Raw genomic sequence first — 26,430 nt, 5'->3', positions numbered from 1 at the left:
GGCCTGCCCTGCCCGGCCCCCGCCTTCCCCTGCCCGCCACGCCCGGCATCGCTGCCCGGACACGGCCCGGGCGCCGAGCGGCGCCCCAGAGCGCGCTGGCAGTGACGGTACCTGCGGGGCTGCCTGGCAGGGAGCTGCTCCTGCAACTTTGCTTTTTTATTTAAGTGACCTGTTTATTGTGTGCGCTGTTTGAACTACGTGGTTGTTTATATCTGGGGGAAGACTTCCTCGAATTTATTTTCTTCCCACAGCAAGCTGATTTGCTAATAAAAATGTTGTGTTTTATTTTTAAAGTTTTGTGTCTCTCTACTCTCTTTCTGGTACTGCATATGCTATTTCTTATTTATTTTCAAATGTGGAGGAACAATTTTGTTAGAAAGTTGAGGGTTTTCACTCCCCTCAAATCCAGAAGATCTAAACACTGTGGTAACTGCACTCACAGTTTGGTCAGTAATTCTAAAAGTAATAGACCTAATTAGGGAAGAATCAGGTGTTAAAATAAGCCCTTTATGAGGCTTTTCTTAAAATAAGGGGATCAGTGAATATAGAGGATCAGTTTGAAACATAAATTTCAAAAAAAAAGGCAGTAAAACACAAATTCCTGGATTTGTTGATGATGCTGGTGTTATAGAGCCTGTGCACACAAAACTGGTGGTGAAGCTTTTACCTGAGGGGCTGTACACTCACATCATGGAATGAATTACGGGGTAAAGGTGCCCTCACATCCTCCACCCGTACTCTTTTTTAAGAAGCTGGGAATTGCTCTCTCACAGAACTTGATGCTCTCATCCCTAAAATAATGGAAAAGGCACCAGGAGATGCATTTAAGAATGCATCTTAAAGCTTAAAAGAAATGCCTTTAGGATCCGAGTTGCCTTGTGGGTTTTTTTCCCCCTTTTACTTTGAGGGAAAGGTTGAAAAATATCACTTCGAGTAGGCCTGATGATATACTCTTGTTTGTTTGTTCTTTTAACTTTTACGGTTATTTGCTGCAAAGCGAGAGCAATGATTTTATATTAAATTATTTTCCGTCCCGCTGAGGCGGGGGCTCGGCCTGGGCCCGCCCGCGGCTCCCGGCGCGCCCCGCGCGGCCCGGGACTACAAATCCCGTCATGCCCGCGGGCCCGCCCGGGCCGGCTGCATCCGGGTCCGGCCACTGCTGCGGGCGACTCGTCGCCATTACGGGGCAGCGGCGGCCGAGCCGGGGCCGGTGCGGCGCCGAGCAGCCGGTGGGTGCCGGGGTGGTGCCGACCCCTCGGGCGGCAGCAGCGCCGGGCCCCGCGGGGCTCCGTGAGCAGCTCTTCTCTCCCCCGCGCCCGGAGCCCCGCAGGCCCGGCCCGGCCTCCCGCGGCCTTCCCCGGTTCGAGCGGAGCAGCGAGAAGATGTCGCCATGAAGGAGGCCGAGTCCGCGCTGCGCCGCCCCCGCCGGTCGCCCCCGCGGGCCATGAGCCTGGGCCCCCGCCGGCTCCGCCAGCGCCCGTCGTGCCCCCCCGCCCAGGGCCGCCGCTCGCCCGGGGCGCCCGTTGATGCTGCAGAGCCCGCCCGGCGCCGCTGCCGCAGCCCCCGCCATGGAGAGGAGCAGCCCCTGCGGCTCCGGTGCGCCCGCGTCCTCGGCCGGCAGCAAAGGGCAGCAGCCGCGCTCCGCCTCGGCCGGGCCCGCCGCGGGGGAGTCTAAGCCCAAAGGCGGTGAGCGCTGTGGGGGCGGGCGGGCACGGGCGGCCGTGGGCCCCGCGGGTTGTGGGGCAGCCGAACTGCGCTCCTCGGGTTGTTTGTGTCTCGGCGGCGTTTAATAGGCGGCGTTTCGGGTCACTGCCTGTTTTTGGTTTCTTTTTCCTTCCTCTTCCGGCTTTGCTCGCCGGGATTCCTACTCTCCTCTTCCCTTAAGGATTAATGCTTTATCTTCATTAGTAGAGTAAGCAGCTTGAGCACTAAAGCCCTGGTGCTATAGTAAGAACGTTCCTCAGTGTCTGTGGATAGGGCCCTTAACTTTATGTTGTCCCTTAACTTTGTGTTGTCCCCGTGTTGTTGCCCCTCCCGCAGGGGGCTGGTGCCGCACACAGCACTGCCCTGGCCCCGGTGTTTCAGTGACCTGCTCTGGGGGAGCTCGGAGCTGGCCGGCTGCTGTTTGCTCGTCTGGCATCCAGCCCAAAGTGTCTCACCTGCGATTGCAAACAGCTGGTTCTGCTGACAGAGCAGTTTGTCAGAAGCCAGTGTGGGTCTTGTCATCGTTTCAAGGTAATAGCTAAGCCCACATAGCTCTCTGAACTTGTTTAGGAAGTTAGGAAGAGAGTGAGTGTGTGAGGGTTCCTGGCAACCCTTTTTTTTAAATTATTTTTTTCCCCTAAAATCTAGAAATGGGGTAGTAGTGATTAAAATTGGTGATTTTAGTCCTGTAAGTATATGAGAGTGTGTCAACAGGTTGCTACACCACCATTGCTGTACTAATTTCCTTCCTCTCAGTGGTTTGTTTCAGCTGTATTCCTTGAGGCCTCTGAGAGAGCAGGAGTGCACTCCAGAGGGTTAACAAAATTAAGTATCTTGGAGGTGTTTGTTGACTCCTTTTTGGATCTTCTAAGCATGGTCATGTCCTGGGTATCCAAGTATTACCTGCTCTTCACCTCTATTAATGAGCCACTTCCCCAGGATTGACAGAAGTGGGACACGGGAGGTGACTCACCCCCAGCTCCCCAGCTTGTGGTGTAACTGTGCAATTACTATGAAATTTTAACTTCGAATTCAACCACTTGCAAGTCTTTTTAAGAAGAATTTTTTCTGTCCTTGTCTTGCCAAGAGACACCTCCCCACTCCAGCTTTTGTAGCAGTGTGTGATGCTCTGTGGAGGATTGCTCACAGAATACAAACGTCCTTCAGGAAGGGGTTAAGATGGTTTGTGCTGTGGCTGGTATCCCTTCATGTATCTGAGGAAGGATGTAAAAGGCCTGTTGTTCCAGCCCAGAATAAAAATATTAAGTGATTTTTGTGGAGTATCACCTTTCACAGGTTTGAAATAATGGCACTGGTAGCCCAGGAGCAGTGGGGAGAGGAATCCTCATGACTGTTCTTCTCTACTCCAAACTTTTAATTAAATAATCACCAAAAATTTTTAAGACTTTTTTTTTAAATAAAACAGTGGATAATTTTGTCATAGCATAATTCCACTTTAGTGATGCTTGTTTCCAAACTACAGTGGAGGGCAGAGGGATGAGTTGCTTCCTTTACAGGGCATCAAAGAGAGATGGACAAATTCAAATCTCTTTTCATAGTAGTAGATGTTTATTTGGGAATATCTTAACTGGAGGGTACTGAAAACTTAAACAAAAAGATTCCCTTGATGAAATTAGGGCAAACAACTGCACAGGATGCAGCTGGACAAAACTGTGGCTATGATTTTATGGCTGTTGGGTGTAGGACACTGGCATGTCACCATATGGAATCTTTTTCTGGAGTTCCTTATCACTGTCCTTTTGGCTGATGTGGTGCACCCCTTTAAGGAGAGGTATAGGATGTGTTCTGGAAATCTTGCATCTCCTCTGAAATGGAAGGTAATCCTATGGACCACAGACCTTCCTCAGCTGGTCACTGGGTTAAATCCAGTCAAGCACTTGCCATTTGGTGCTTTCCAAAGTTACCTGCTGCAGCTGTCCAGCTGGGGAAATGAAGAAATGCATATTCCTGAATCCTTGTGGTAGCTTCTCTCTCTCTTCCAGTGCATCTGGAAATTGGCTGAGTAGAGTACTGTATTCCCTTGTATTTGTGGGAGTTTGATTCCTCCTATCTTTCAAATTTGGCCTCAGAGACTAAATTAAACTGAGTTTCTAACAGAAAAGTTTCTTTATGTTGCATTAGCGTGCCAACAGGAATCACATCCAGTTAGAGTGGAATAAAGCAGCTAAGGCTTGTTGGGGTTCTGTGCCGTGCTGTGGGGCTGATGGACAGTGTTAGCTGTCACAACCCTTCCTGGGCCCTGTCACAGCAGAGTGGGCTGCTTGGCTGGCTGTGAGAGCTCAGTCACCTCCTGCTCACTGGGATGTTTGCCTTGGCAGCAGCAGTGGCTCTGTGCTTTCACGAAACCACCCTGTGGCTTTGGTGTGACCCAGACCCCTTATGCAATGCTGCTGGCTTCAGCACAGCTCAAAGAAAAGAGGGGGAAGAAGGTGGAAGGAAACAGCAGTTCTCACCCCAGCTCCAGTGCCCAAGGGGTCACCTACAGCTGCTTCTGATGCTGTGAGCTTCATCTCCCCTCTCTGGATCTTTGGAGATCCAGCAGGAGAAACCAGGAATCTCAGGCCTTGCTCCAAAATGCCAGAAGAGTTTTATTGTTACTGTTTTTAAATTATACAGGCAGTATTTTTTTAAGTATTTTGGGGTGTGAATGGGTAGATAAATCCACATAATTTGTATATATATATATATATATATATACACACATATTAGATGCCATGAAAACAGCAAAAGGACTAACTGAGGACCTGAGTGCAGAGTAAGTACCTCACCAGCACTCTGGCTTTTGCTAGTTCCTCATTTGCCAAAAAGAAACAAACAAATCCAAACTTACCCTGCTTAAAACTGGGATTTCACAAGAGAGGATGGCAGTGAGAATCTTCCACTTTTCTCTGTGCCAGAGTGCAGCCTGTTCTACCCTGTCCTTTGTGGGGGTGCAGGGATGGATGATAGAAAGCAGAGCTCCCTGACGTGTGGCATGCTGGAAAGGTTGGGAGAGACAGCATTGCTTGGATTCAGGGTAGGGAAAAGCTGTTTACAGCTGCATTCTCCAAGCTCCTGGCTGTCTGCTGACCAATTCCATTGCTTCTCTGATGGACCTGGCTTTGGCTGAGGTCAGCTGTTCTTGTGGTGGGGGTGTGAAACTGCCCACCTGTAAAATGAGGTCTGAAGCATTGTTAGACTGTTGTAGTGTCCTTTTAAAAAAGGCACAAGTGGAGAGTTCTTTCCTATAAAATGTGAGCGTCACTGAAGTGACTCCCAAAGGCTCCAGGAGGTGCCTTAAAAGGACCTAGAGCATGACAGGAATGTGTGTAAACCATCTGAGTGACAAAGTTGGTGGTGAGTAACTCGATTAAAACTTTAAGTGGTAGGAGATTCTTCTGTCAGCTCCAGGGGTAAGCTGTTCCTTGTTCAGGGACTTGTAAACACCCGCTTTAGACTGACTTTTTTGAGTTGTTTCTTTTCCCCATTTGAAAATGGCAGGGAAACTGCAAAGTGGTACAGGCACAACGGGCATCTGCCCCTCTAGTGCATTTGCTGAAATTACAGATTTAAGAGAGTGGCTGAGCTGACAAGTTCTGCTCCTGAGTAATTTAAGGAGTAGTTGAAACTGCTTCAAAACTCCTTATTTTTTTTTACCAGAGACTTAGAGGTGTTGGTTATTCCTTCTTCCCTACAAATATTCTCAAAAAAGGTCTGTCTAATCATTCAGCCAGACCTGGTCACACCCTCAGTACTTGGCAGCTTCTGGTGTGTTTTTTCCTGATAATGCTCAAGCCATGTCCTTTTAGCCTGATGTGCATGAAAGCACTGCCAGCTCTGCAGGCATGTGTTTGAGTTACACAGCTGTGGTTCTGACAGAGTTGGTTTAATTCTGAATTAAAGGATCAGCCTTTTGAATAGCAGAGTAAATTACCAATTCTGATGATGAAGTTTGTCTGCAATATGGGCCTGTCACATCGTGTGAAAGTAATGATAGTGTCCTGTTTTAGCTGTAGTTGCAGCCAGAGGAGTCTGACAAGTGCAAGAAACAGCAGACCAGCACAGAACCTGGTCCAGCCACTTTTATTGTTTCATTTATTCTGTTGAGGTTGGATCCTCAGTAATGTACAATAACACATCCTGTTCTCAACTCACCTTTTCTGGGGGTGCAGGCGGAAGAAAAAACTTAAAATGACAAAAGATACTTTATGTGGATGATGCCATTCCAGCTGTTTTAAATGCTTGAGTAGATGGGAAATGGTGCTGGGAAAGGGAAAAACTGGGACCACTGGCAATGAAACTGCCCATATGAGAAACGTGATCCTGAATCACAGTGAGGTGTTTGCCTGCCACGTAAGATTTATGTTAAGGGCTGGGGAGGAAGACTGCAAAGTGGGAAAAGGGAAACTAATAGGTTTTTATGAAGTGCACCTAGATATTGTGTGAGGTCTTGCTGTTTGTGTCATGTTTACTGAGTATCCAGAGTGACTTTGGGGCTGGCTGGTGTGGGTAGATGTCTTGTGGGGCCTGAGGAGTTTTGTTTCTGAGCTTATCACTGTACTTCTGCTACAAATAAAACTTGGGGCAGGTGGTGGAAGTGCTGGGTTCAGCACCCAGCCTGCAGCCTGTTGTGTCCTTGGGCAGCTCTGATCTTGTGTTAAGGCTGCAGAAATACTTTCATAGTATTAACTCTGTTCTAGCAGTTTGATATAGCAGCTGTTGAGGCACAGAACACCCCTCTAAAGAGCTGGATTGATTTTTCTGCTCTTTATTCCTGCAGTTTTTTGGTTTGTGCTTCACCACTGTGTTCCATGTTAGGGTCAATGGTGTGCTAAGTACAATTTTTGGCAGACAGTTGTTGTTGCATAGGTTGGTGGACTTAGTACTTAGATCTTAGGTATGTGCCCTGCAAGGCCACAAAGTGTTTGGTTTGTGCTTCAAGATCAATTAGCATTTTTTGGCCTGATGACACAAAAGTATTTTTAAAATAGAATTAGATCTGCTGGGATCTTTTAAGCAAAAAGTGCAGAAGTGATTGAAAACAGGCAATGGAAGCCTTTAAGAAAAATGCAGGCAGTGGTGTATTTGTACAGTGGTGTATTTGTACAGTGTATTTAATGTGTGAATAAATAAGATAAATTGTGTGGTTTAGGCAAATTAAATGAAAAAAACAACTAGTTTTTAGTTCTTGTAACAGGGTATGAAGATGTGGTGTGTGATGGTGATATTTATAACTTAATGTACTGGATAATGCACTAATATCTGGTGGTGGCAATTCCAAATCTGGAAAAAAGAAATTCAACTTTCTTTTATAAAAGCTAGAGCACGGCAAATATATTCTTTAAAACTCTTTGACCAGCTCTTTAGACAATGATGGGAATGAAGTGGTTTGGGTTGCTGGGGGATTTAATGTCCTGATATGTCCACTATAATGTCCACTTAAGACAGTGGCTGAGGTGAGCTCATCTCTGGGCTGAGGTGCTGAATTTAGCTGAGGTGCACTACTTGGGGCCAACTCTGAAGCTGCTGATCTGATTTTTCTTTTATTTTCTTTTCAGATGGAAAGAATGCCAGTGGACCCAAACAGCGTTATAATCGTAAAAGAGAAACTTCATATTCAAAAAATGAGAACTTTTCCAGTCAGTCCCGTCGCTCCAGTTCACAGAAAAGCAAAGCTTTTAACAAGATGCCCCCTCAAAGGGGAGGCGGTGGCGGGAGTGGCAAAACTTTTAGCTCTTCTAATGGTGGACGACGAGATGAGGTGAGAAGTGCAATGCCATGACTCCAAGGCCTCCTTTCCTGGCATGAGAGGATCACCCTGACCTGCCTAGCTAGGTCTGCTGTGTTCATTTCCAGGGTTGGGAAGGGAGACAGTAATAAGAGTGCTAAGATTGTTGAGATGCCAGAGGGAGTGTGAGCAGAGCAATGTGGCAGCTACAGAAGAGGAGTGCTCTTAGCTGTGCTCCAGGCAGATAGCAAAATGCTGTCTGAGGAGTATGTGCCAAGATGTGTACATGTGACATGGGTTTTTTGTGAAAATCTATAGTGACACAATTTCACTGCCCTGTCCCTGCTGGCCACACTATTTTTAGTACAGCCCAGGTGCCACTGGCTGCCTTGCCCACCTGGGCACACCTGGTTCATGTTCAGCTGCTGTTTACCAACACCCCCAGGTCTTCTTCTGATGGTCTTTTCCAGCTGCTCTTTGCCAGGCCTGGAGCATTCCTAGGGGCTGTTGTGACCCAGGTGTAGGACCTGGCACTTGGTGTTGTTGAACCTCACGTCACTGGTGTTGACCAGTCAGTCCAGCTGTCCAGATCCCTCTGCACATCTACATTCCCACCCAGCTTGGTGTCATCTGTGGACTTGCATAGAGTGCCCTCAATCCCCTTGTCCAGATCATTGATAAAGACCTCAAACAGGACTGGCCCAGATACTGAGCTCTGGGGAACCCCACTCGTGGGGGCCCAGGTGGATGTCACCCCTGTCCCTCTGCTCCCGGGGCCCTGCCATCCAGACAGGCTTTTTACTTGGGAGTAGTGTGCTTATCCAAGGCATGGGCAGCCACTTTCTTCAGGAGAATGCTGTGAGAAACCATGCCAAAGGCTTTTCTAAGGTCCAGGCCGACAACATCCAGCACAGCTGTTCCCTCATGCACTGTGTCACCTTGTCACAGGAGGAGATCAGGTTAGTCAGGCAGAACCTGCCTTTCATAAACCCATGTTGGCTGGGCCTGATCCCCTGCTTGTCCTGTACACTCTGTGTGATGGCTTGAAGGATAATCTCCTCCATAGCCTTGCCCATCACAGAGGTCAGATTGACAGGCCTGTAATTGCCCAGATCCTCCTTCCAGCCCTTCTTGTAGGTGTGTGTCACATTTGCTGACTTCCAGTTAGCTGGGGCCTCCCAGTTTGCCAGGGCTGCTGGTAAATGATGATCATTGCTGGCAGCTCCCTAATTCCCTGTGGGTGGATCCCATCCAGCCCCATGGGCTTGGGGGTGTCTCAGTGGCACAGCAGGGCACTGACTTTCTCTGGAGTATGGGGGCTTCATTCTGCTCCTTGTCCCAGTCTTCCAGCTCAGGGGACTGGGTACCCTGAGGTCAACTGGCCTTTCTGTTAAAGGCTGAGGGAAGGAAGGCATTAAGTACCTCAGCCTTTTCCTCACCCTTTGCCACTGGGTTTCCTTCTGCATCCAATAAAGCATGGGGATTTTCTTTAGCTCACTTTTTGTAGCGGATATATTTATGGAAACATCTTTGTGTCTTTTACAACAGTGGCCAGATTAGGTTCTAGTCAGGCTGTGGCCCTTCACTTCTTTCCCTGCACAGCCTCATGACATCCTTGTAGTCCTGTTGAGCTCCCATCCCTTCTTCCTCAGGTCATAAATTCCCTTTTTTTCCTGAGTTCCATTTAAAACTCTCTGTTGAGCCAGGCTGGTCTTCCCTCATTTTTTGGCACAAGGAGACAGCATGTTTCTGTGACTTTAAGATTTCTTGAAGTATGTCCAATCTTTTGGACTCTTTTGCCCTTCAGCACTGCCTTCCAAGGGACTCTGCCAACCAGCCTTCTAAACAGGCCAAAGTTTGCCCTCTGAAGATTGATTGTGTCCAACCAGTTCAGGGGCACAAATTTACAGGTGATAGTGGTATTGCAGAAGTAATTGTGTTGGCCTTGCTGATATCAGGGTAAAACCAGACTGAGGCTTTTGTGCTGATGTGGGTCTAAATACTCTAGAGTGTTTGTGGGCTTTAACTGATACTCTGGTTTTTCAGTGTTGATGGATGAGCAGCACTTCTCACCTAGATCACTGGCTGAAAATTCACCTGCTGCCTCTGCTGAATTTTGATTTGTTAATTCATTACATGAAAACTAACCAAAACAAGTACAGCCTGTGCAAACAGTAATCAGTCTTGTATTACTGTCCAAAAGAGTATTGTCAGGATTTGAACAACTTCTTGACTATGTTTTGCCAGCTTTTACATGTTTTTGTGGTTGTTTTAACTCCTTTTGCTCAGTGTGGGGTAAGAGCACTGAGTACTCACTTTCAGGTTCTCAGGCATTTCTAACTGCACTACTTGATTTGCAGAACAGGGATGGGAGAAGGTGAGTGAGTAGATGCTGCATGTGCTGTGTGCTGTCACTGATGGGGCCTGGATGCCCCCCTGCACTGATGCCTTTGCTGTAAACTCCAGCAATTTCTCACAAATGCTGTTCTCTCTTAGGTAGCAGAGGCTCAACGGGCAGAGTTCAGCCCTGCCCAGTTCTCTGGTCCCAAGAAGATTAATCTGAACCACTTACTGAACTTCACCTTTGAACCCCGTGGCCAAGCAGGACATTTTGATGGGAATGGACATGGCAACTGGGGGAAAAGGAACAAGTGGGGACATAAACCCTTCAACAAGGAGCTCTTCCTGCAGGCCAAGTGAGTGAGAGATCCATGGGGCTCTTAGACTTCTGCAGAGGCATGGAGCTGTAAGGGGTGACAAGCCAGGGAGTTCTGTTGGACTTCACTAATTGTCTTGTCTTTTCCAGGATAAAATTACCTTTCTGTACTGTTTTTAGTGGTAATGTCTATGTTTTAAAGTGATGTTGTCTTCACCTATATGCAAGATATCTGTTGGAGTGAGTCCTTTAGATACAAACAAAAATCCTCTGCTCAAATTCTCAAGCATGGCTTTGGGACATGACACTCCTGTTTGGGAATATCTGTATAGTTCCTTATAGAAGATGGTTGGTTTTTTTTCCCAAAAGTTGATTTGTTGAGATAGAAGTGGTAACAGTTGCTAGATGAAAGTTAACCTGAATTTTTACGTCCCAAAGGCAATTACTTATATGGGTCTTAGTTCTTAAAATGCTGATTATTTTGTGGGCCCCAAAGTATGTAGTATAACCCAAATAATGATCAGTATGGTACCTAGCAGCTGAATTCCTTTTTGACTGGCAGTTTCCCCAGAATTTGAAGTGTGTTCAGGACATTCTATCTCTGATAATATTAAAGATAAAAAGTATTTTCAGCATTGATGCTTCTGATTTCTCCATAAGGTTTTGTGGCTTATTGTAGTGAAGTCTATTTGCAGGAACCCCAGTAGTTGTAGTTTTTGTGACAAGATTTTCCCCCTTGTGGATTCCCTGTTTTTCAATAGATCCCCATTGCAGCTGACTGTTTCCTACACGTTTCTGGAAAACCAGTCTGCCTGGCTCATTCTGTACTTACTGTGTGATGTTGTGTCTAACTGAACAGACACACCTGTGTCCTGAAAATCTGGTTGTGAACTGAGCTCTTGATTTCTTATTGATAGAAGTTACTGACTGCATCCAGCAGTTTTCTGCTGGACAAAGAAGAAGCTGAGAGAATCCTATAGAATAGTTCTCAAAAAGTTTTTAGAAACAACTGAGTGGATCATCTGTCTCTTTGCCTTTCCCCAGCTGCCAGTTTGTTGTCTCTGAAGAACAGGACTACACAGTCCACTTTGCTGATCCAGATACCTTGGTCAACTGGGACTTTGTGGAGCAAGTGGTCAGTTGTGATGGGCTAGATTTTTTTTTTTCCTTCTTAAGAACCTCAACCTGTCTTTAACTACCTCTTTCCCTCTGTGATGTTACATAAAACTCATCTGTTTTTGAGTTGAGGCCTTTTCTGTCACTCCCACAATACTGGGAAAGATCTGTCATGGAATATATTATGAAATACTTTCATGACAGGAAAAGAGAAGTGCTAAAATCTATTAGGAAAATTAGCAGCTTCTTCTTGCTTTCGCAGATGGGAGCTCATCAAAAATAGTATCTGACATTCTGTAGACAGAGTCCTTGTGATCGAGATATTAACAGAAAACTTGGGCATGAGTCCACAGAAGAGGACTAGAGTGTAGAATTTTGAAGAATTATTCTGTGCATAGGTGGCCTATCTTGCCTAGCAACAAAATGGAAAATCTCTTGAGAATTGTGGTCAGAAGTTTTGGGTTGCCTCAAGCAGCAATTTATATCTGCCAAGTCAGTCTGGTGCATGGTGTAGGTGGAGAAGGAGGTAGGCTTACTGTTACCTGCCACTACAAGAGAGCTGAAAACTCTAGGTGCTTGCTTGGCAGTTATGTCTCTGCCACACAGAGAAGCTACCAAAGTGTCTGACTAGACCTAGCATTTTCATGGAAGTGGGTAAGTTCAGTCTCACAGTTACACAGGGCTGCACAAGTCTGCTTGTGGGAGAGGCCACAGAGCTCGCTTGCCTGCTCACTGCCTGAATTCACATAATAAGGATGCTGCTAACTCTTAAAGATGATGAATACCTGAGGGGAAATGCAAGAAGACTCACTTTTTAATGTCATTTGAGCAGAAATAAGACATAAGAAATAAGCTGGGTTGCTTAGAAGGTTATTCCATGTGCAGTCTGAAGGTGTTAGTTGACAGTGCACTAATTTCTTGATAAATAAACAGTCTAAAGAGCTGGAAGATAATATATTAGAGTAGATCTTACAGGTGGCTTATTCTGGATCTCAGGAAGTGATTTGAGTCTAAAACTTGTACTGTTGTTCTCATGTGCCATTTCAGCGAATCTGTAGCCATGAAGTGCCCTCGTGCCCCATATGTCTGTACCCACCAACTGCTGCCAAGATCACCCGCTGTGGGCACATCTTCTGCTGGGCATGTATCCTTCACTATCTCTCCTTGAGTGAGAAGGCCTGGAGTAAGTGTCCAATTTGTTATGGCTCTGTTCATAAGAAGGATCTCAAGAGGTGAGACGATATTAATGAAATCATGCATCTTTTTGCAATGTTATTTTTGCACTGCTAACCTCCTCCATACATTGCAGTGTTGTTGCTATGGAAACACGTCAGTATGCAATTGGTGATACCATTACAATGCAACTTATGAGAAGAGAGAAGGGTGTTCTGGTAGCACTGCCCAAATCCCAGTGGATGAATGTGGTGCAGCCTGTTTACATCAGAGGTGAGTGTATCCCAGCCCTGGTGGTTGGAATCCTGTTTCTGACTGACCAGGATTTGTGTTGAGATGATTTACCCTGGCTGCAAAACATGGGGCTTAGCAGCAGAAAAGATTGATGACCACACATTAACAGTAAACTTCCTATTCACACTGGTTTTCTGTCCAGGCTTTAACTTGTGTGCTGTGTCCCTTCAAGTGACTGAAGTGCACACTCCTGCCTTCACAGTCACTGCTTATGGTTTGATGTGTCCTTTGTATCCTGCAGTCATTGGTGTGACTCTTACTGCTTTTATTGGCTCTTTGGTGTCCTTAACTTTTTTCCTCCTGACTCATTGTACAGCTTCACAAAAATAACTGTCTCTGTGTCTAAACTATTTCAAGGCTGTAATCTTCAACAAGGTTTTCATCATCTTCACTTATCCACTGAAGTCAGTGACTGCTATAGGGAAATAATCAAAATTATTGCAAACCTTATTCCAAACATCTGTTGCCTGACATCTTCAGTTTTCTCCAGGCAAGAGTGTGACTAACTCATCATCATCTTATCTGTTAGTATCGCAAAAATTTTGTGACTAAAGAAATAATTTTACTGAACATTGCTGCTTTGTGGGCTGTCTTGGCTCACTTAGTTTTGCAGTCACATTTAGGAAAGGCTGCATGCATTTAAACTCTCTGGAAAAAGTAGAGTCTTCTAACGTGTGATGATATCCAGCACTCAGGCTGTGGTCTTACATGATTCTCAGTATTTGAAACTAGGGGACTTTAAGTCTTTTCATAAAACAAACAGAAAACAAATACAGGATTTGAGAACACTCTAAAGCCAGAAAATTCACCATTAACTTGGTGTCTGTAGGCAAGGTTAGACCCTTGGAGAGCAGTGAATGTAGGAATTGTGTTAATGTGGGAGGCTGTGGTTGCTGTAAAGTAACTTGCTGTCACCTTTTGCTAAACTGCAATTCTTTAGTTTATTTTTCTGCTGTGCTTATTGTAAAAACCTTGTAATAATGTTGTGTATGGATTTTTAATACATATGGGCTTATGAACTAGTTTGAGCCAAGCCAGAGAGGCTTTGCAGAAATTTCCAGCAGCAGTATTTTTGAGAAGAGAGGAAGAAGCTGCAGACTGCAGTGTTTCAGGAAGCTTTGACGCCCTCAAGGCTTCTCAAAGGTGATGCTCCTACAGTGTGGAAGTTTAGGCTTCATTTTTACTGATGTGTAGCAACTCAGTGGTGAAGTGGCAGATGAGCTGCTGTGTGGGGGAGGTGTCAGCAGCTGTGTGACACCAGCTTGTGATACAATGGTAATTTGTGGAGTCTCTATCAAACTCTTGCTGAGTGTTGTCTGCCCTGAGTGATTAACTCACAAAGGGAGCAGTAACAAAACTTCTGAAGAAGCAGCACTCCAAACTGGTGGCCCTACATGTAGATATTAATTATTTGGTGCTCCTTCTGTGCAGATGACCAGCACAGTCAGTATTCAAAGCTGCTTCTGGCATCCAGGGAGCAGGTCTTGCAGCTGGTGATCCTGGAGGAGAAAGCAGCATTACTGAAACAGTATGAGGAAGAAAAACACACCCCAGAAGCCTGTTTCATTGAGGCAGCTATCCAGGAGCTGAAGGTAACAACCTCTTGGGAGCCTTTTAGTAGCTTTATTTTTAAGAGTGTGCTGAGCATCCTTGTTCTGCTGTATGGTGGTGTGTGATTATTCTGGTCTCTAGCAAGTTGCTGATGTTTGCTGCTGGAGTAGCATTATACACCTTGGAGGAGACTGTAGCCTTTGGGCCCAGGCATCTGATGTGGTGTTCAGGATAACACAGCAGAATGGTTTTTATGGGATGGTATTCCAGTAAAGGAATGCCAGGGCAAGGCTAAAAATAACTGTGGAGGTGGTCTCCTTGCTTAAATGGCAAACTGAAGCTTGATCTCTTTGGATGATCTCCAGGAACGAGAAACAGCACTGTCTGCTGACCAGGATAAAAACAATGGCATTGCTGGGGTCAGTGCAGCTGTGGAAGAACTGGTCCTGGAAAGCTCCAAAGCTGTGGAGCCTGCTGTTTCCCAAGAGAAAAAGGTGGGTGACAAATCTGCTCTGGCAGATCCTGTTAACACTTAATTCTGCCACCTCACACTGCAGTGTGTGGTGAGCTCGTGCCAGAGATTTTTGCAGAGATGATAATCTTTGATGTAGGTGGCGTGGTGCTAACTCTATCCTCTCTGCTGTGGTAGTGTGATGTGGAATATCTCTCTGCATTTGATGAGGAGCTTGTGGAGCCTTCCTCTGACCTGGCAAGTTCCTTTTCACCTCCTGTGGAAGTAGAAGAGGCAGTGCTGGATGAGGAGGAAGTACCTGAGGTGGACACTGTAGGAGAACCTGTTATGAGCACTGCAGAGGAACCAAATCTAGCTGAAACAAGCTGCCAAGAATCTAAAGACACAGTTAGCAGTGGACATCTTGGCAACTCTCCTTTTTACTATTTCTATCAAGGTCAGTGCAATGAAATCCTGGAATCACAGGGGCAGAGATGCCTCCTTTGAGACCCCCCCCCTTGAGGAATGAGTTTGTCAGTTCATTAGATACAGATAACCCCTGTGAAATAAAAGTCCTACAGGAATTCAGAAAGGAGCTTTAATTCTATTAGTGGAGGATGTCCTGAGGTGGGGAGAAGGGTACTGAAAATGAGCAGGCAAGGAAGGAGTGATGCTGGTGTGTTGCCTTTCAGCTGAGGATGGGCAGTGCATGTACCTTCACCCTGTGAACGTCCGATGCCTTGTGCGTGAATATGGCAGCTTGGAGAAGAGTCCAGAGAAGATAACTGCAGCTGTAGTGGAGATAACTGGCTACTCCATGACAGAGGTAGTTATTTTATCTTCTTATTAATTAAGGGCCTTGTTTTGGCAGGTTGGTCATTGTAGAGGAGACCTGATTCTCTTCAGTAGTATAAGAAATAATAAATATGAATGGGTAGGGGTGCTAATCTGTGAAGGGCATCTCTGGAAGCTGCTGGGCCTTACGTTGCCTTTGATAAGTAGGCTGCAGTATAGATTTTTTTTCCTAGAAGGTTCAGTGCAAAAATAATTGTTGCAAGTCTGGTATTGCGGAATTTTCTTCCAGCGATGTGAGCGAGAAGGGAGGAAGAACATAAAAATCAGTAAGCAAGCTGGAGTAATTGCATCCAAGTCTGATTATGATGTAGCTGGTGGAGATCTTGGAACATTTGATTCTGACTCAGGGCATCCGTCATGTGTTTGTAGTTTTTAAAGTAACTATTGTGTCACTGGTGCTATTTTTTTCCATTTGATTTGATGAATATTGTGCATTCTATTTCTGTTCATCACCATGGCTGCCTCTGGTCCTTGTGGTGCTATATCACTCTCTTTATCAGGATATAAGACAGCGTCATCGCTACCTCTGTCACTTGCCCCTCACCTGTGAGTTCAGCATTTGTGAACTGGCTCTGAAGCCACCTGTCATCTCCAAGGAGACTTTAGAGTTGTTCTCAGGTTTGTAGTTGTTCTTATCCCTTTAATGGTAGAAAAGAGAATATACTTTAGAGCTTTACTCCTCTTGCACCAAGTGTCTGGTGACTGCTGGACAGAGCAGCCCCAGCTCACTGTTCCATAGACAGCAGTTACAAAAAGAATAAAAAATCCCAACTGCTTAGAAGAGCATATGTTGTTTGTAAGCATATTTTGTTACTAATGTGTTATAAGGTTGTTCTCAGAGCTGGAGGAAACCTTGCCAGAGTAGTGGTGTGGGTTTTTTGATAGCCAGTATTGTGCTTTGCTCCTAGATGACCTTGAGAAGAGGAAACGCCTGCGGCAGAAGAAAGCTCGCGATGAACGGCGGCGAGAGCGCAGGATTGAGATGGAAGAGAACAAGAAACAGGGCAAATGTAAGTGCTGGTGGCACATAACTGGTGGATTTCCAGTCATATTTGGTTGCTGAGCAGATTTCTTGAGCTATAGGATGAACTCTGAGGCCTGTAGTTTGTGGTGGGTACTTAGAACAAGATTACAAAGTATTAGGAACAATGTCTGTAATGAAAAACATAAGCTGTTTTAGTCAGGATGTTAAGTGATGTTATGCAATTGCTGCATACTTGTGCATTTTGGGAGAGATGGAGGGCATTCAAGGGCACAGCTATCTCCATGTTGTACATAGCTCTGTTTTTATAGTAATCACGATGTGAAGTGAAAAATGAAGAAAGCAAAAAAAGGCCTAGAAACTGCTTCCATCCAGCAGCAGGGCTTGTACTGGTCTCCAAATAGAGGGTGGAAAGAAATGAGTTGGCACCTCCTAGACTCCTGAAATGACTTGCATATTGACAGTCCTCCCCCACATTGTGTAGTGCTTTAATTTAAAATCTCTTTCTAGATCCAGAGGTCCATATTGCTCTAGAGAATCTGCAGCAGTTCCCTGCTTTTACCTCTTGCCCTGGAGAAACTACCAGCGCTGATCATCAGGGCTTCTCTCAGTCTCCTCTTGGCAGAAGCCCTGTGTTTCAGACAGGTGAGCATCTGGAAAAACACATCACATCTAGCTCTTGATCATTCTTTTGGGATCTATTGCTCAGGTCATTGTGCTAAACTTCTCAATATTGATCAAAGACAGCTTCTTTTCAGAGAAGCGCAGCTGCTCCATCCCTGAAAGTGTTCAAGGTGAAGTTGGATGGGGCTTGGAGCAACCTGGTGTAGTGAAAGGTGTGCCTGCCCCTGGCAGGGTGGTGGATTGAGATGGTCTTCAAGTCCTTTCCAGCCCAAACCATTCTGTGATTCTGTGATTCTTTCCTAGGCTGCCTATGAGATAATACACAAAAGGCAGACATGGTTAAGAAACCTTCTGTTCCTTTGTCTGCTTTTTACTACCTCTACCTTGACAATATGAGAGCTGCACTGTAGTTACCCCATCTTTTGCATGAGGCAGAAGAAAGGAAACAATTTCCCCAAAAAGGGAAGAAAATTGTGTTTGCCAGGAAAACACTACTGGCGTTTTTCCCTTCTATCATCTCCATCTTCTCCAACACATTATTCTAAAATAAACCCACAAAAAGCACCCCCCTCCCAGCTTCCCAAAATAAGTCAACAAAACTGCTCAAGCAAACAGAAAAAACCCAAAAGAAAACCACAAGCAAACTTAAATTTGCTTTAAATAAAAAGATTGAGGAAATTTGAGAGATCCCACTGTGTGACTGATGGATAGAACTAATGAGATCAAAATGAGTAATTACATAGGCTAATAAAATTTTATTTCTGCTACATCCTGATAAGCAGCATAATGACTGCCTTGGCCAAGTGCAACTGGCTTTAATTCTCAGTTCCTTTCTCTGTAGAGTCTATTCCAACTCCTCTGTCACCTGCTGCCAGCCAGGTCAGCCCATTGCTCTGTGGAAGCTTGGAAGAAGAGTCTCCCTTCCCTTCCTTTGCTCAGGTAAACCATGTAGCAGAGTGACTCTTGTCAGAATTACCTGTCTTAGTTGGGAATTAGGCTGAGACTATAATTGCTTCCCCTACAAGAACAATGTGGGATAAATCTTAGGCAGATATCATAAGGTTTGAGTGCTTGAAGGGGCTTCTAGATTTTTTTGCCACTTAAGGGGTCTGCAGGATTGTTCAAGTATGTGGAGTTTAATCATGTCTTACAACTGTTTTGATAGATGTTGAGAGTTGGAAAGGCAAAACCAGAAACGTGGCCTAAACCTGCTCCAAAGACAAGAGGTAAGAAAATTTGATAGTAGTACTTCAGGTTCTTTACCATGCACCTGAATGTGAGAAATCCTATAACTTCAAAAGAAGGATCTGGAGTGTGGAAGGGCATTTGTGTGGTGAAAGTTTTGTACAGCCTTCTGCATGTCCTTCCCTCTTTCAGATGAGAACACTCTGGCACTCCCTGTGCCTGGAGAGAGTGATGGAGAAAGTGACAGCTCTGACCGGATACCTGTGCCCAGCTTCCAGAATTCCTTCAGCCAAGCTATTGAGGCAGCCCTCCTGAAACTGGACAAACCATCCACAGCTGATCATTTGTCAGGTAAAGGCCAGGGAGAAGGGCAGGAAAACTTTCTGATGTGAAGAAATTGAGTATTTCCCCTTCTTCCTCTGGGAGAAGTGAAAGCAGCAATTTTGGGGACCAAAAATTGGCCTGAGAACAGTTCTGAAAATTGTCAGGTTGTGGTTTCTGAACAGCTTGACTAGGGCTTCTGTCAGCTTAAAGCAGCCTCGTAGTGGGAGCTGAGATCTCCAACTAGCAAAGAATCCTGTGAGGGCAAAGGTGGCTTTTGACAATCGTGTTGGCCATGTCTCTATTGGAATCTAGAGCTTTATCTTAAGGATGTTCAGGTTATACATTTCTAAACTGAAAATACCTGAGCTGATGAACTACCACTTCAGTTTGACCAAAATATCAAGGTAACTGCTGGCTGAAATTTCAAATTAGGCAGTGTGAAACAAATTGAGGTGAACTTTACCCTGGTGCTGGCTGGTGAAACTTACTTTTAATGCTCATTTCTGATGTTTAGCTTTGGCTTCTGTTTGGAGACTGCATTGGGTGATAGAGAGAGTTGGATGGGAGGGCCTGGGAGTTTCAGTGGTGTCTGCTCCAGTTGTGGTTTTTTTGGACATGTATCAAAGTGATACTTGTTGGAAAGGCAAACTGCTGGACACTGCAGTCCAAGGATCTGCTGTTGCAACAGCAACTTTGCAATCATTAAGGCATGTTTATAATTGTGTTTCAGTGTGATGGAGTCTCCCTTAGTTCATCTGCAGTCATTTTTTTGTTAAACTGTCTGGTGTTCAGTGAATTGATAGTAAGTGCTGTGGATCTGTAGAAGCCACTTAAGCCAGGGAAGACCATTTATCATTTCTGTGTGATGTTTCTGTTCCATTTTAAGAATGACAGCATCATTTTAATTCTTCACAGAGGAAAAGGGAGGCAAGAAAAGAAAGAAACAGAAGCAGAAGCTATTGTTCAGCACCTCTGTTGTTCACACCAAGTGATTCTGCTATTCAAGAGAAGTTTCCTCTCCTGGTTTTCTTTTAATTTTGCTTTGTTTTGCTGCTATAGTTTAAGTATTTAAATTTGAACAGCCTAAACTTGTTTTTCCAGGACTTCTAGGGGCTTCAGGAGGAAACCATGACAGTATATGTTGAAGTAACATGTTTTGATTCCAACTGCTTAATGAATTTATACTGAAACAGAGTTTTGAAAGTAACAACCCAGAGACAAATCTGCCAAGGCTTCTAGTTGCTGAGTCAGTCCTTTGGGCATGATTAGCAGTGTGAAAGTCCTTACAGGTGTGTGGCACTGCCAAAGTACTGCAATATTACCCAAGAGAAAAGGCAGAGAGCCTTTATTTTTCTGTAATTATTCATGGGCAGAAGTCCAGCTGACTGACAGTAGTGCTGTTGCAGTAAAGCTGTCAAACTGCTCTCTTGAGAAACTGGTTTTGGCTGCACTGGATACAGGCAAAACAGCTTATTGGCTTTAGAGTGTTAGCTGCTATATCTGTTCTTTTTCTAAAGAGCAAGAATTCCTCCTGTTCTCCTGGCTTGGAAAGATAAAAAGCTGAGGTGAGTGTAAAGCAGAACTTGGCTACTTGGTTTTAAAGTGGCTTGATGATTTTTGTATTTCAAAATGGCACTAGTGGTAGAAGGAACTTCCCGACTTCTCTCAGTTGTTCAGGTCTGTTTTATTGTGGGTGAGTGAGGCTGCTACTTTTTTTTGTTTTTTGCCAACCATGGGCTACTCATTCTTTTTAACCTGATCATCTAGAATAAACACTCCCCTCTAGGGCTCCTGGTAACCTTCTGAATGATGGTTTGACACTGGCTGCTCTTGAGTTGGAAGAACAACTGCTAGCTGAAGTCTGTAGATAACTTTACACCCCAGCAAGAAACTGGGGTTCTCTTGTACTGGGATAAGGGCCTGTATGTGCTTGGTTCTGGGATTTAAGTTGATCTGTGCTATGAACATGTCTCCTCTGGACCCCTCCCTGCTCTTTCTTTGGGTGGTCACATTCTGCACTGCTTGTGGTTTGATTTGAGCTACTGAGTTAAGTGGTGTGGATTTTGTTGAATAAATGAATTTTAGGTGTAATGTACCAGTCAAGGCCAACAGTTGCAATGAATCACACACAGCTGCAGCTGAACTGTCACAGCAGTGTGGAGCCCTGGAACATTGCAGAGACTCACATTTTACCTTCCTGCTGGCAAAATTAATTACAGGGCCCTGGTACAAAGTACCACTGAACTTAGGGAGGGAGACTGACTGTCTTGGGTTGTCTTCAGCCCCAGTGGCACAGGCTGCAGTGGGCTCTGTCCCTCTGACACTGATCTGAGCAGGAACTGTGTGTCTGAGGCACCTGGAGTATTCCAACACCACTGGCACTCAGTGGTTGTGTCCCTGTTTAAAAAGCTGGTGTCAGTACATGGATGCTTCATTTCAGAGCAACAGGCTCCACTTGTGTGCCTCATGGAAACTGGTACCAGAGTCCATCACATGTGGCTGTAAACCAGAAAGAACAGGAGAGGGGGGAGGTACAGAATATTTCCAACTGCTACAGGAAGATAGAGGAAACACCTGCAAGGCATTCTTTGAAAGCAGCTTGACTTCACGCTTGGTCACAACTAACCCCACTCAGTGGAAGACAGTACAGCTTGTCAGGGGCCTGCAGAGAAACCAAGACAACACACCTGACAGGGGTAACAGGTCTTGCTGTACTTTAAATGCATATGGGAAAACAATTGGTGAGGGCAGAGAAAGCAACTAAGATTTAAATATGCAGTGAAGCTTGTTTGCAGCAAGTCATTTTAAGCTAAGGAACAGGAGTAACTACTTAAGTGTCTAACCAGTATCTGTTGTGTTCTGTTATCTCTGCACATTTATAGTCAACTTTTCTTTGCACTGGGAAGAGAGAATAGCTGGAGCTGGTGTAACTCACCTCCACATGCCACAGGCACTAGGGTAAGGGAAGTGATGTGGGCAAGGCAGGCTGTCCCTGCTGCAGGGGCTGTCCCCACAGGGACAGCATCTTCAATTGTATCTTGTTTTCCTATGGATTCGAGATAATACCAGCAATGCTACTTTCCTGTAACTGATTGGTGTAAACTTAATAAATATCTAAGCAGTACTTGTACCTATGAGTTTTATGGGGGGATGGAGTTGAGCCTTGCAGCTCTGCCATACATTCCATGCACTCACTGCTCCTGTGTACACAGTGGTGCTTTTCTCACTCAAAACAGTGATAGCCCTGTGGCTAACAGTGCACTTAAAGTAAAAAGCAGATGTTAATGCTTTTTGTATGATGGAGAGTAACTCCAGTCCTTGTCTGTGCCAACTGCCTAAAGCACCCTTCTACCTCAGCAAGAAGAACACCTTGAGCTGCTGCACTCCTCAGGAGGGGTTTGGACTCCTGCAGTGAAATAGGCAAGTAGCCTGCTTAAGAGAAATCCTGTTTTATTTTTAAAAAATTTGTTTAAAAACATTTGGAATGGGGAATGAAGTCTAAATATGAACAAATGCTTTTCCAGTCCCCTGCACTGCTTAACACTGAAGATAACCAGTCACATCTTGATTAAACAAGTACAGAATAGAGGTGAACAGTAACAAGGGACATTCAGTCTGTCTCTGTGCCATCATCATCCTCCTCCTCATCTCCACTTTGAGACTGCTCTTCTGTAAGGGAACAGCTCAACAAGGACTTCTGTATACACTGTCTTTCCTCTGCAATAAAGAAAGCAACAGAGGGTTATTACTTGATCTCTTCACATACACTGGACTGTCCTCCACTTTGAAAGACAAACATTTCTCAGGCCAAGAATTCAGAAGTAGCCCAGCACATCCTACAAAACCCCCAGGAACCGAGGCTACATTTTAGGAAAGGAGCTAGAGACACTCACCTTCATTTGTACAGTTTTGCAACAACCTCAGCAGCTGTGTTCTGTTATACTGAATCAGGAATTTCTGACACGTTCTTATGGTACCTGTGGAAGTCACAAGAATAGCATGTAACAATCTACACAACCAAATGTTTCAGAGCTGTGTGCGTATTTCCAGAGGAGCATTGTATCAAGTGACAAATGCCCCATGAAACAAGTTTGTTAATGTGAATGCTACAAAGGGGCTGTAACGTCATTTCTCATTGCTGAGGTTAAGTGGTGGAGTAATAATTTCTAACATGCAGTGCCTGTTAGTTCCCCTGGGGCTTAATTTTCACAATACAGAAGCTACCACCCTTTGAAAATATATTTTAAAATAATGTAACATTGTATTTGCTGCTCTGGCTTTGTGATAAATGTAATGAAGCGTCAAACAAAATTAACGAGGCTTTCAAAAAAGAGCTGCTGGTGCCTGTTTCTTATTTAGATGTGCTGAAAGCAGTTGCTGTCAGTAACACAGGAGGACTGTGGCAGGAATGGTTAGAGCTGACCTCCGACGTGCAGCGTGTTGAGGAAGCAGGGGTAGCGCTGCCCGCGGCTCTCCAGGCTCCGCACGAAGGGCAGCGCGGAGCACAGCAGCCGGTACGAGTCCTTGCGGCACCGCAGCAGCACCGTCCCGGTGTAGGCGTTCAGGTACTTCACTGCGGACACAGCGCACGGCTGAGCGGAGCGGAGCGGAGGGACCCGCGGCCCGGCCCGCCCGCCCGGCCCGCACCTGTGAAGGAGATGGAGCAGCACGCCAGGCCGTAGTCCCCGTGCACCCGCGTGATGGCGTCTCTGACGGCGAGGCCCAGCGCGCGGTCCTCGATGCACTGCCGGCAGCGCGGGTCCTCCGAGACCACCTCGCACAGCACGTACCTGCGGGACGGCGCGGCGTGAGCGGCGCGCACCGCCCGCACCCGCGGCGCGGCCCCCCCCCGCCTCACCTGTTCTTGAAGCGCACCATGGCGGCGGCGGCGGCGCGCGGCACGGACGGACGGCGCGCCCGGCCAATGGGGAGCCGCCTCTGCGCGCTGTAGCCAATGGGCGGCGCGGAGGGGCGGGGACAAGAGGAGGACAGCGCGGCCGCTGCCGGCGGGGCGGCCCCGCCTCCCTCTATGGGCCGCGCGTGCGCGGTGCGGCCGCGAGCTGCCCGCGGGTCACGGAGCCGGAATCGCTGAGGGTGGAAGACCTGAGGCCATCGTGCCCGGCTATGAGCAGTTCTCACCATGTTAGCTGACCATGTCTGGTCTTTCCTTCAACACCTCCGTCACCCTGGGTAGCCCATTCCAATGTCTGATCACCCTTTCTGTGAAGAAGTTCATCCTTATGACTAACCTAAAATTCCCTTGACGCAGCTTAACACTGTTGTCCTGTCGCTTGTTGCCTGGGGGAAAAGCCCGATCCGCACCTGGCTCCGGTTCCCTTTCAGGTACTTGTAGAGAGCGATAAGGTCCCTCCTGAGTCTCCGCCAGGCTGAACACCCCAAGCTCCCTCAGCCGCTCTTCACAAACACACTCCAGACCCCTTCCCAGCTCCGCAGCCCTCCTCTGGACCCACTGCGCTGTTAGCGGAGGAAATCCTGCCTCGTGGTGGCTGGGGTATATTACACCTCAATATCCTTCCTGAACTGAGGGGCCCAGAACTGGGCAGAGCACTGGGGGCGCGGTGCCAGCAGTGCCGAGTGCGGGGATCGGTGGCTCCCCGGTGCCGCTGCCCGCGCCATTCCCGGCACACGCTTCCCGCTTCCCGCTTCCCGCTCTCCCCCGGCCGCGCGCTCCGCTCCGCCTCCCGCCCTCCGCCAGGGGGCGCGCGCGGCGCGCGGGCCGGCCTGAGGGGGCGGCTGAGGGGGCGGCGGGCGCGGGGTCTGCCCAAGGTCGGATGCTTCCCTTTTGTCCCTTTCGCTGTGTTGCACCGACCCGCCCTGGCCAAGCCCCCCCTTGTCTTGTGCCTAAAAAGTCTAAAATGAGGGAGACGGGACCTCTCCATATGATGGGAGGTGCGGGAGGTCCGGAGGAGGCGGGCGAGTACCGGCCCCTCGAAGGCTTCAGCAGAGCGTCCGGAGCCTCCCCGGTGCTCCTGGAAGGGCTCTGTCTTTGCTACCTCAGAAAACTGCTCCAGTATTTGTAGCTCCTCAGCCTCCAGGTATTCGGGGTTCGGGGATATGTGCTAATTAATGACAACAGCTAAGAAAATTGTGGAACAGAGCTACTTCTATAATTATTTCTGTAGTGATGTCCCAAACTGTGATGTGTGACACTGTCGAGGAAGCAGGGAGGGCTCTTTGAAAGGATCTGGTAGGAGAATTAACTGGGGAGAAGGGAATGAGGGGAATAAGGGAAAAGATGTGAGGTAGATATCTGAATGTGAGATGGGAGAGTTTTGTCGAGGTTCTTGGAGCCAAGTCACATAGGAGTGCTGAGACAGTATAGATTAAGCAGGAACTCATTGCTAATTCAGAGTGGAAACATCTTTAATGACCTTCATTCTAGACACAGAAAACAATGATAAACCCAGTGGAAATCCTGTCCTGGGTGATAAACTTCTGCCCTCTGAAACAGATGCTTGTTCTGCTGCTCTCTCCCCTTGTCTATTAACTCCTCTCCTTCACCTGTGATCACATTTTTGGGTCGTATTTTTTTCTAAGAACTGCAAAATGTGAGTTGCCTGAGGAGAAAAAGCACGAATCCCAGCATGGACTTCTAAGAGACCTTTTCTCTTGGGCCATGATCAAAGGGTTTGGGGGCAGTTTTGAAGATAATACAGATAGAAGCATTTTCTCGATGAGAAGACTGCATTGCATTGATCTTTGCCATATTTCTCTGTGTTTTATTATCCAAATGGGGATCTAGCTGTAATCTGTTCCACTTGTCAATACAATGAGCTCCTAGGTGATAAGCTAGTCTCACATTTTTGAACAATATTAAAGTCCATGAAGATTCCCATTGATTTTCTTTGTGGAGTGAGATTCCAGTTAAGGCTTACAGTGTGCCCACCATGTAGTATTCGGGGTTCGGGGATATGTGCTAATTAATGACAACAGCTAAGAAAATTGTGGAACAGAGCTACTTCTATAATTATTTCTGTAGTGATGTCCCAAACTGTGATGTGTGACACTGTCGAGGAAGCAGGGAGGGCTCTTTGAAAGGATCTGGTAGGAGAATTAACTGGGGAGAAGGGAATGAGGGGAATAAGGGAAAAGATGTGAGGTAGATATCTGAATGTGAGATGGGAGAGTTTTGTCGAGGTTCTTGGAGCCAAGTCACATAGGAGTGCTGAGACAGTATAGATTAAGCAGGAACTCATTGCTAATTCAGAGTGGAAACATCTTTAATGACCTTCATTCTAGACACAGAAAACAATGATAAACCCAGTGGAAATCCTGTCCTGGGTGATAAACTTCTGCCCTCTGAAACAGATGCTTGTTCTGCTGCTCTCTCCCCTTGTCTATTAACTCCTCTCCTTCACCTGTGATCACATTTTTGGGTCGTATTTTTTTCTAAGAACTGCAAAATGTGAGTTGCCTGAGGAGAAAAAGCACGAATCCCAGCATGGACTTCTAAGAGACCTTTTCTCTTGGGCCATGATCAAAGGGTTTGGGGGCAGTTTTGAAGATAATACAGATAGAAGCATTTTCTCGATGAGAAGACTGCATTGCATTGATCTTTGCCATATTTCTCTGTGTTTTATTATCCAAATGGGGATCTAGCTGTAATCTGTTCCACTTGTCAATACAATGAGCTCCTAGGTGATAAGCTAGTCTCACATTTTTGAACAATATTAAAGTCCATGAAGATTCCCATTGATTTTCTTTGTGGAGTGAGATTCCAGTTAAGGCTTACAGTGTGCCTACCATGTATGTTTGTTTCCCTGCTG

The 26,430-nt window shown here is 46.2% G+C and overlaps 2 protein-coding genes across 2 annotated transcripts; one reads left to right on the top strand and one right to left on the bottom strand.

Moving 5' to 3' along the window:
- Positions 1-1,114: 1,114 nt before the first annotated feature.
- On the top strand, positions 1,115-21,767 carry RNF10 (ring finger protein 10). The gene is made up of 17 exons (XM_039725804.1): positions 1,115-1,686; positions 7,263-7,465; positions 9,929-10,128; positions 11,133-11,223; positions 12,252-12,436; positions 12,514-12,650; positions 14,103-14,263; positions 14,588-14,716; positions 14,872-15,130; positions 15,366-15,499; positions 16,029-16,146; positions 16,437-16,538; positions 17,021-17,155; positions 17,976-18,073; positions 18,300-18,360; positions 18,512-18,670; positions 19,559-21,767. Exons 1-17 carry the CDS (start codon positions 1,527-1,529, stop codon positions 19,633-19,635), a joined length of 2,409 nt encoding a protein of 802 aa, XP_039581738.1. The 5' UTR covers positions 1,115-1,526; the 3' UTR covers positions 19,636-21,767.
- A 309-nt stretch (positions 21,768-22,076) lies between these two features.
- POP5 (POP5 homolog, ribonuclease P/MRP subunit) lies at positions 22,077-23,572 on the bottom strand. Its single transcript, XM_039725805.1, has 5 exons — positions 23,502-23,572; positions 23,291-23,433; positions 23,067-23,216; positions 22,537-22,620; positions 22,077-22,360 (listed from the first exon to the last, which is right to left on the bottom strand). The coding sequence occupies exons 1-5, from the start codon at positions 23,519-23,521 to the stop codon at positions 22,254-22,256; spliced, it is 504 nt and encodes a 167-aa protein (XP_039581739.1). The 5' UTR covers positions 23,522-23,572; the 3' UTR covers positions 22,077-22,253.
- Between the last annotated feature and the right edge of the window lie 2,858 nt (positions 23,573-26,430).

The sequence above is a fragment of the Passer montanus genome, unplaced genomic scaffold (assembly GCF_014805655.1).
Source record: "Passer montanus isolate IOZ18808 unplaced genomic scaffold, ASM1480565v1 scaffold57, whole genome shotgun sequence".
Lineage (NCBI taxonomy): Eukaryota > Metazoa > Chordata > Aves > Passeriformes > Passeridae > Passer > Passer montanus.
This window is presented reverse-complemented; position numbering and strand designations above follow the sequence as displayed.

Excerpts from the sequence above, each read along its gene's own strand:
- RNF10 (XM_039725804.1), top strand. The coding sequence starts at position 1,527 with ATGCTGCAGAGCCCGCCCGGCGCCGCTGCCGCAGCCCCCGCCATGGAG. Across the intron at positions 10,129-11,132 it reads GAGCTCTTCCTGCAGGCCAA|CTGCCAGTTTGTTGTCTCTG; the intron begins GTGAGTGAGAGA and ends GCCTTTCCCCAG. Across the intron at positions 16,539-17,020 it reads GAACAAGAAACAGGGCAAAT|ATCCAGAGGTCCATATTGCT; the intron begins GTAAGTGCTGGT and ends ATCTCTTTCTAG.
- POP5 (XM_039725805.1), bottom strand. The coding sequence starts at position 23,521 with ATGGTGCGCTTCAAGAACAG. Across the intron at positions 22,621-23,066 it reads CAACACGCTGCACGTCGGAG|GTACCATAAGAACGTGTCAG; the intron begins GTCAGCTCTAAC and ends TGACTTCCACAG. Across the intron at positions 22,361-22,536 it reads GCAAAACTGTACAAATGAAG|AGGAAAGACAGTGTATACAG; the intron begins GTGAGTGTCTCT and ends TCTTTATTGCAG.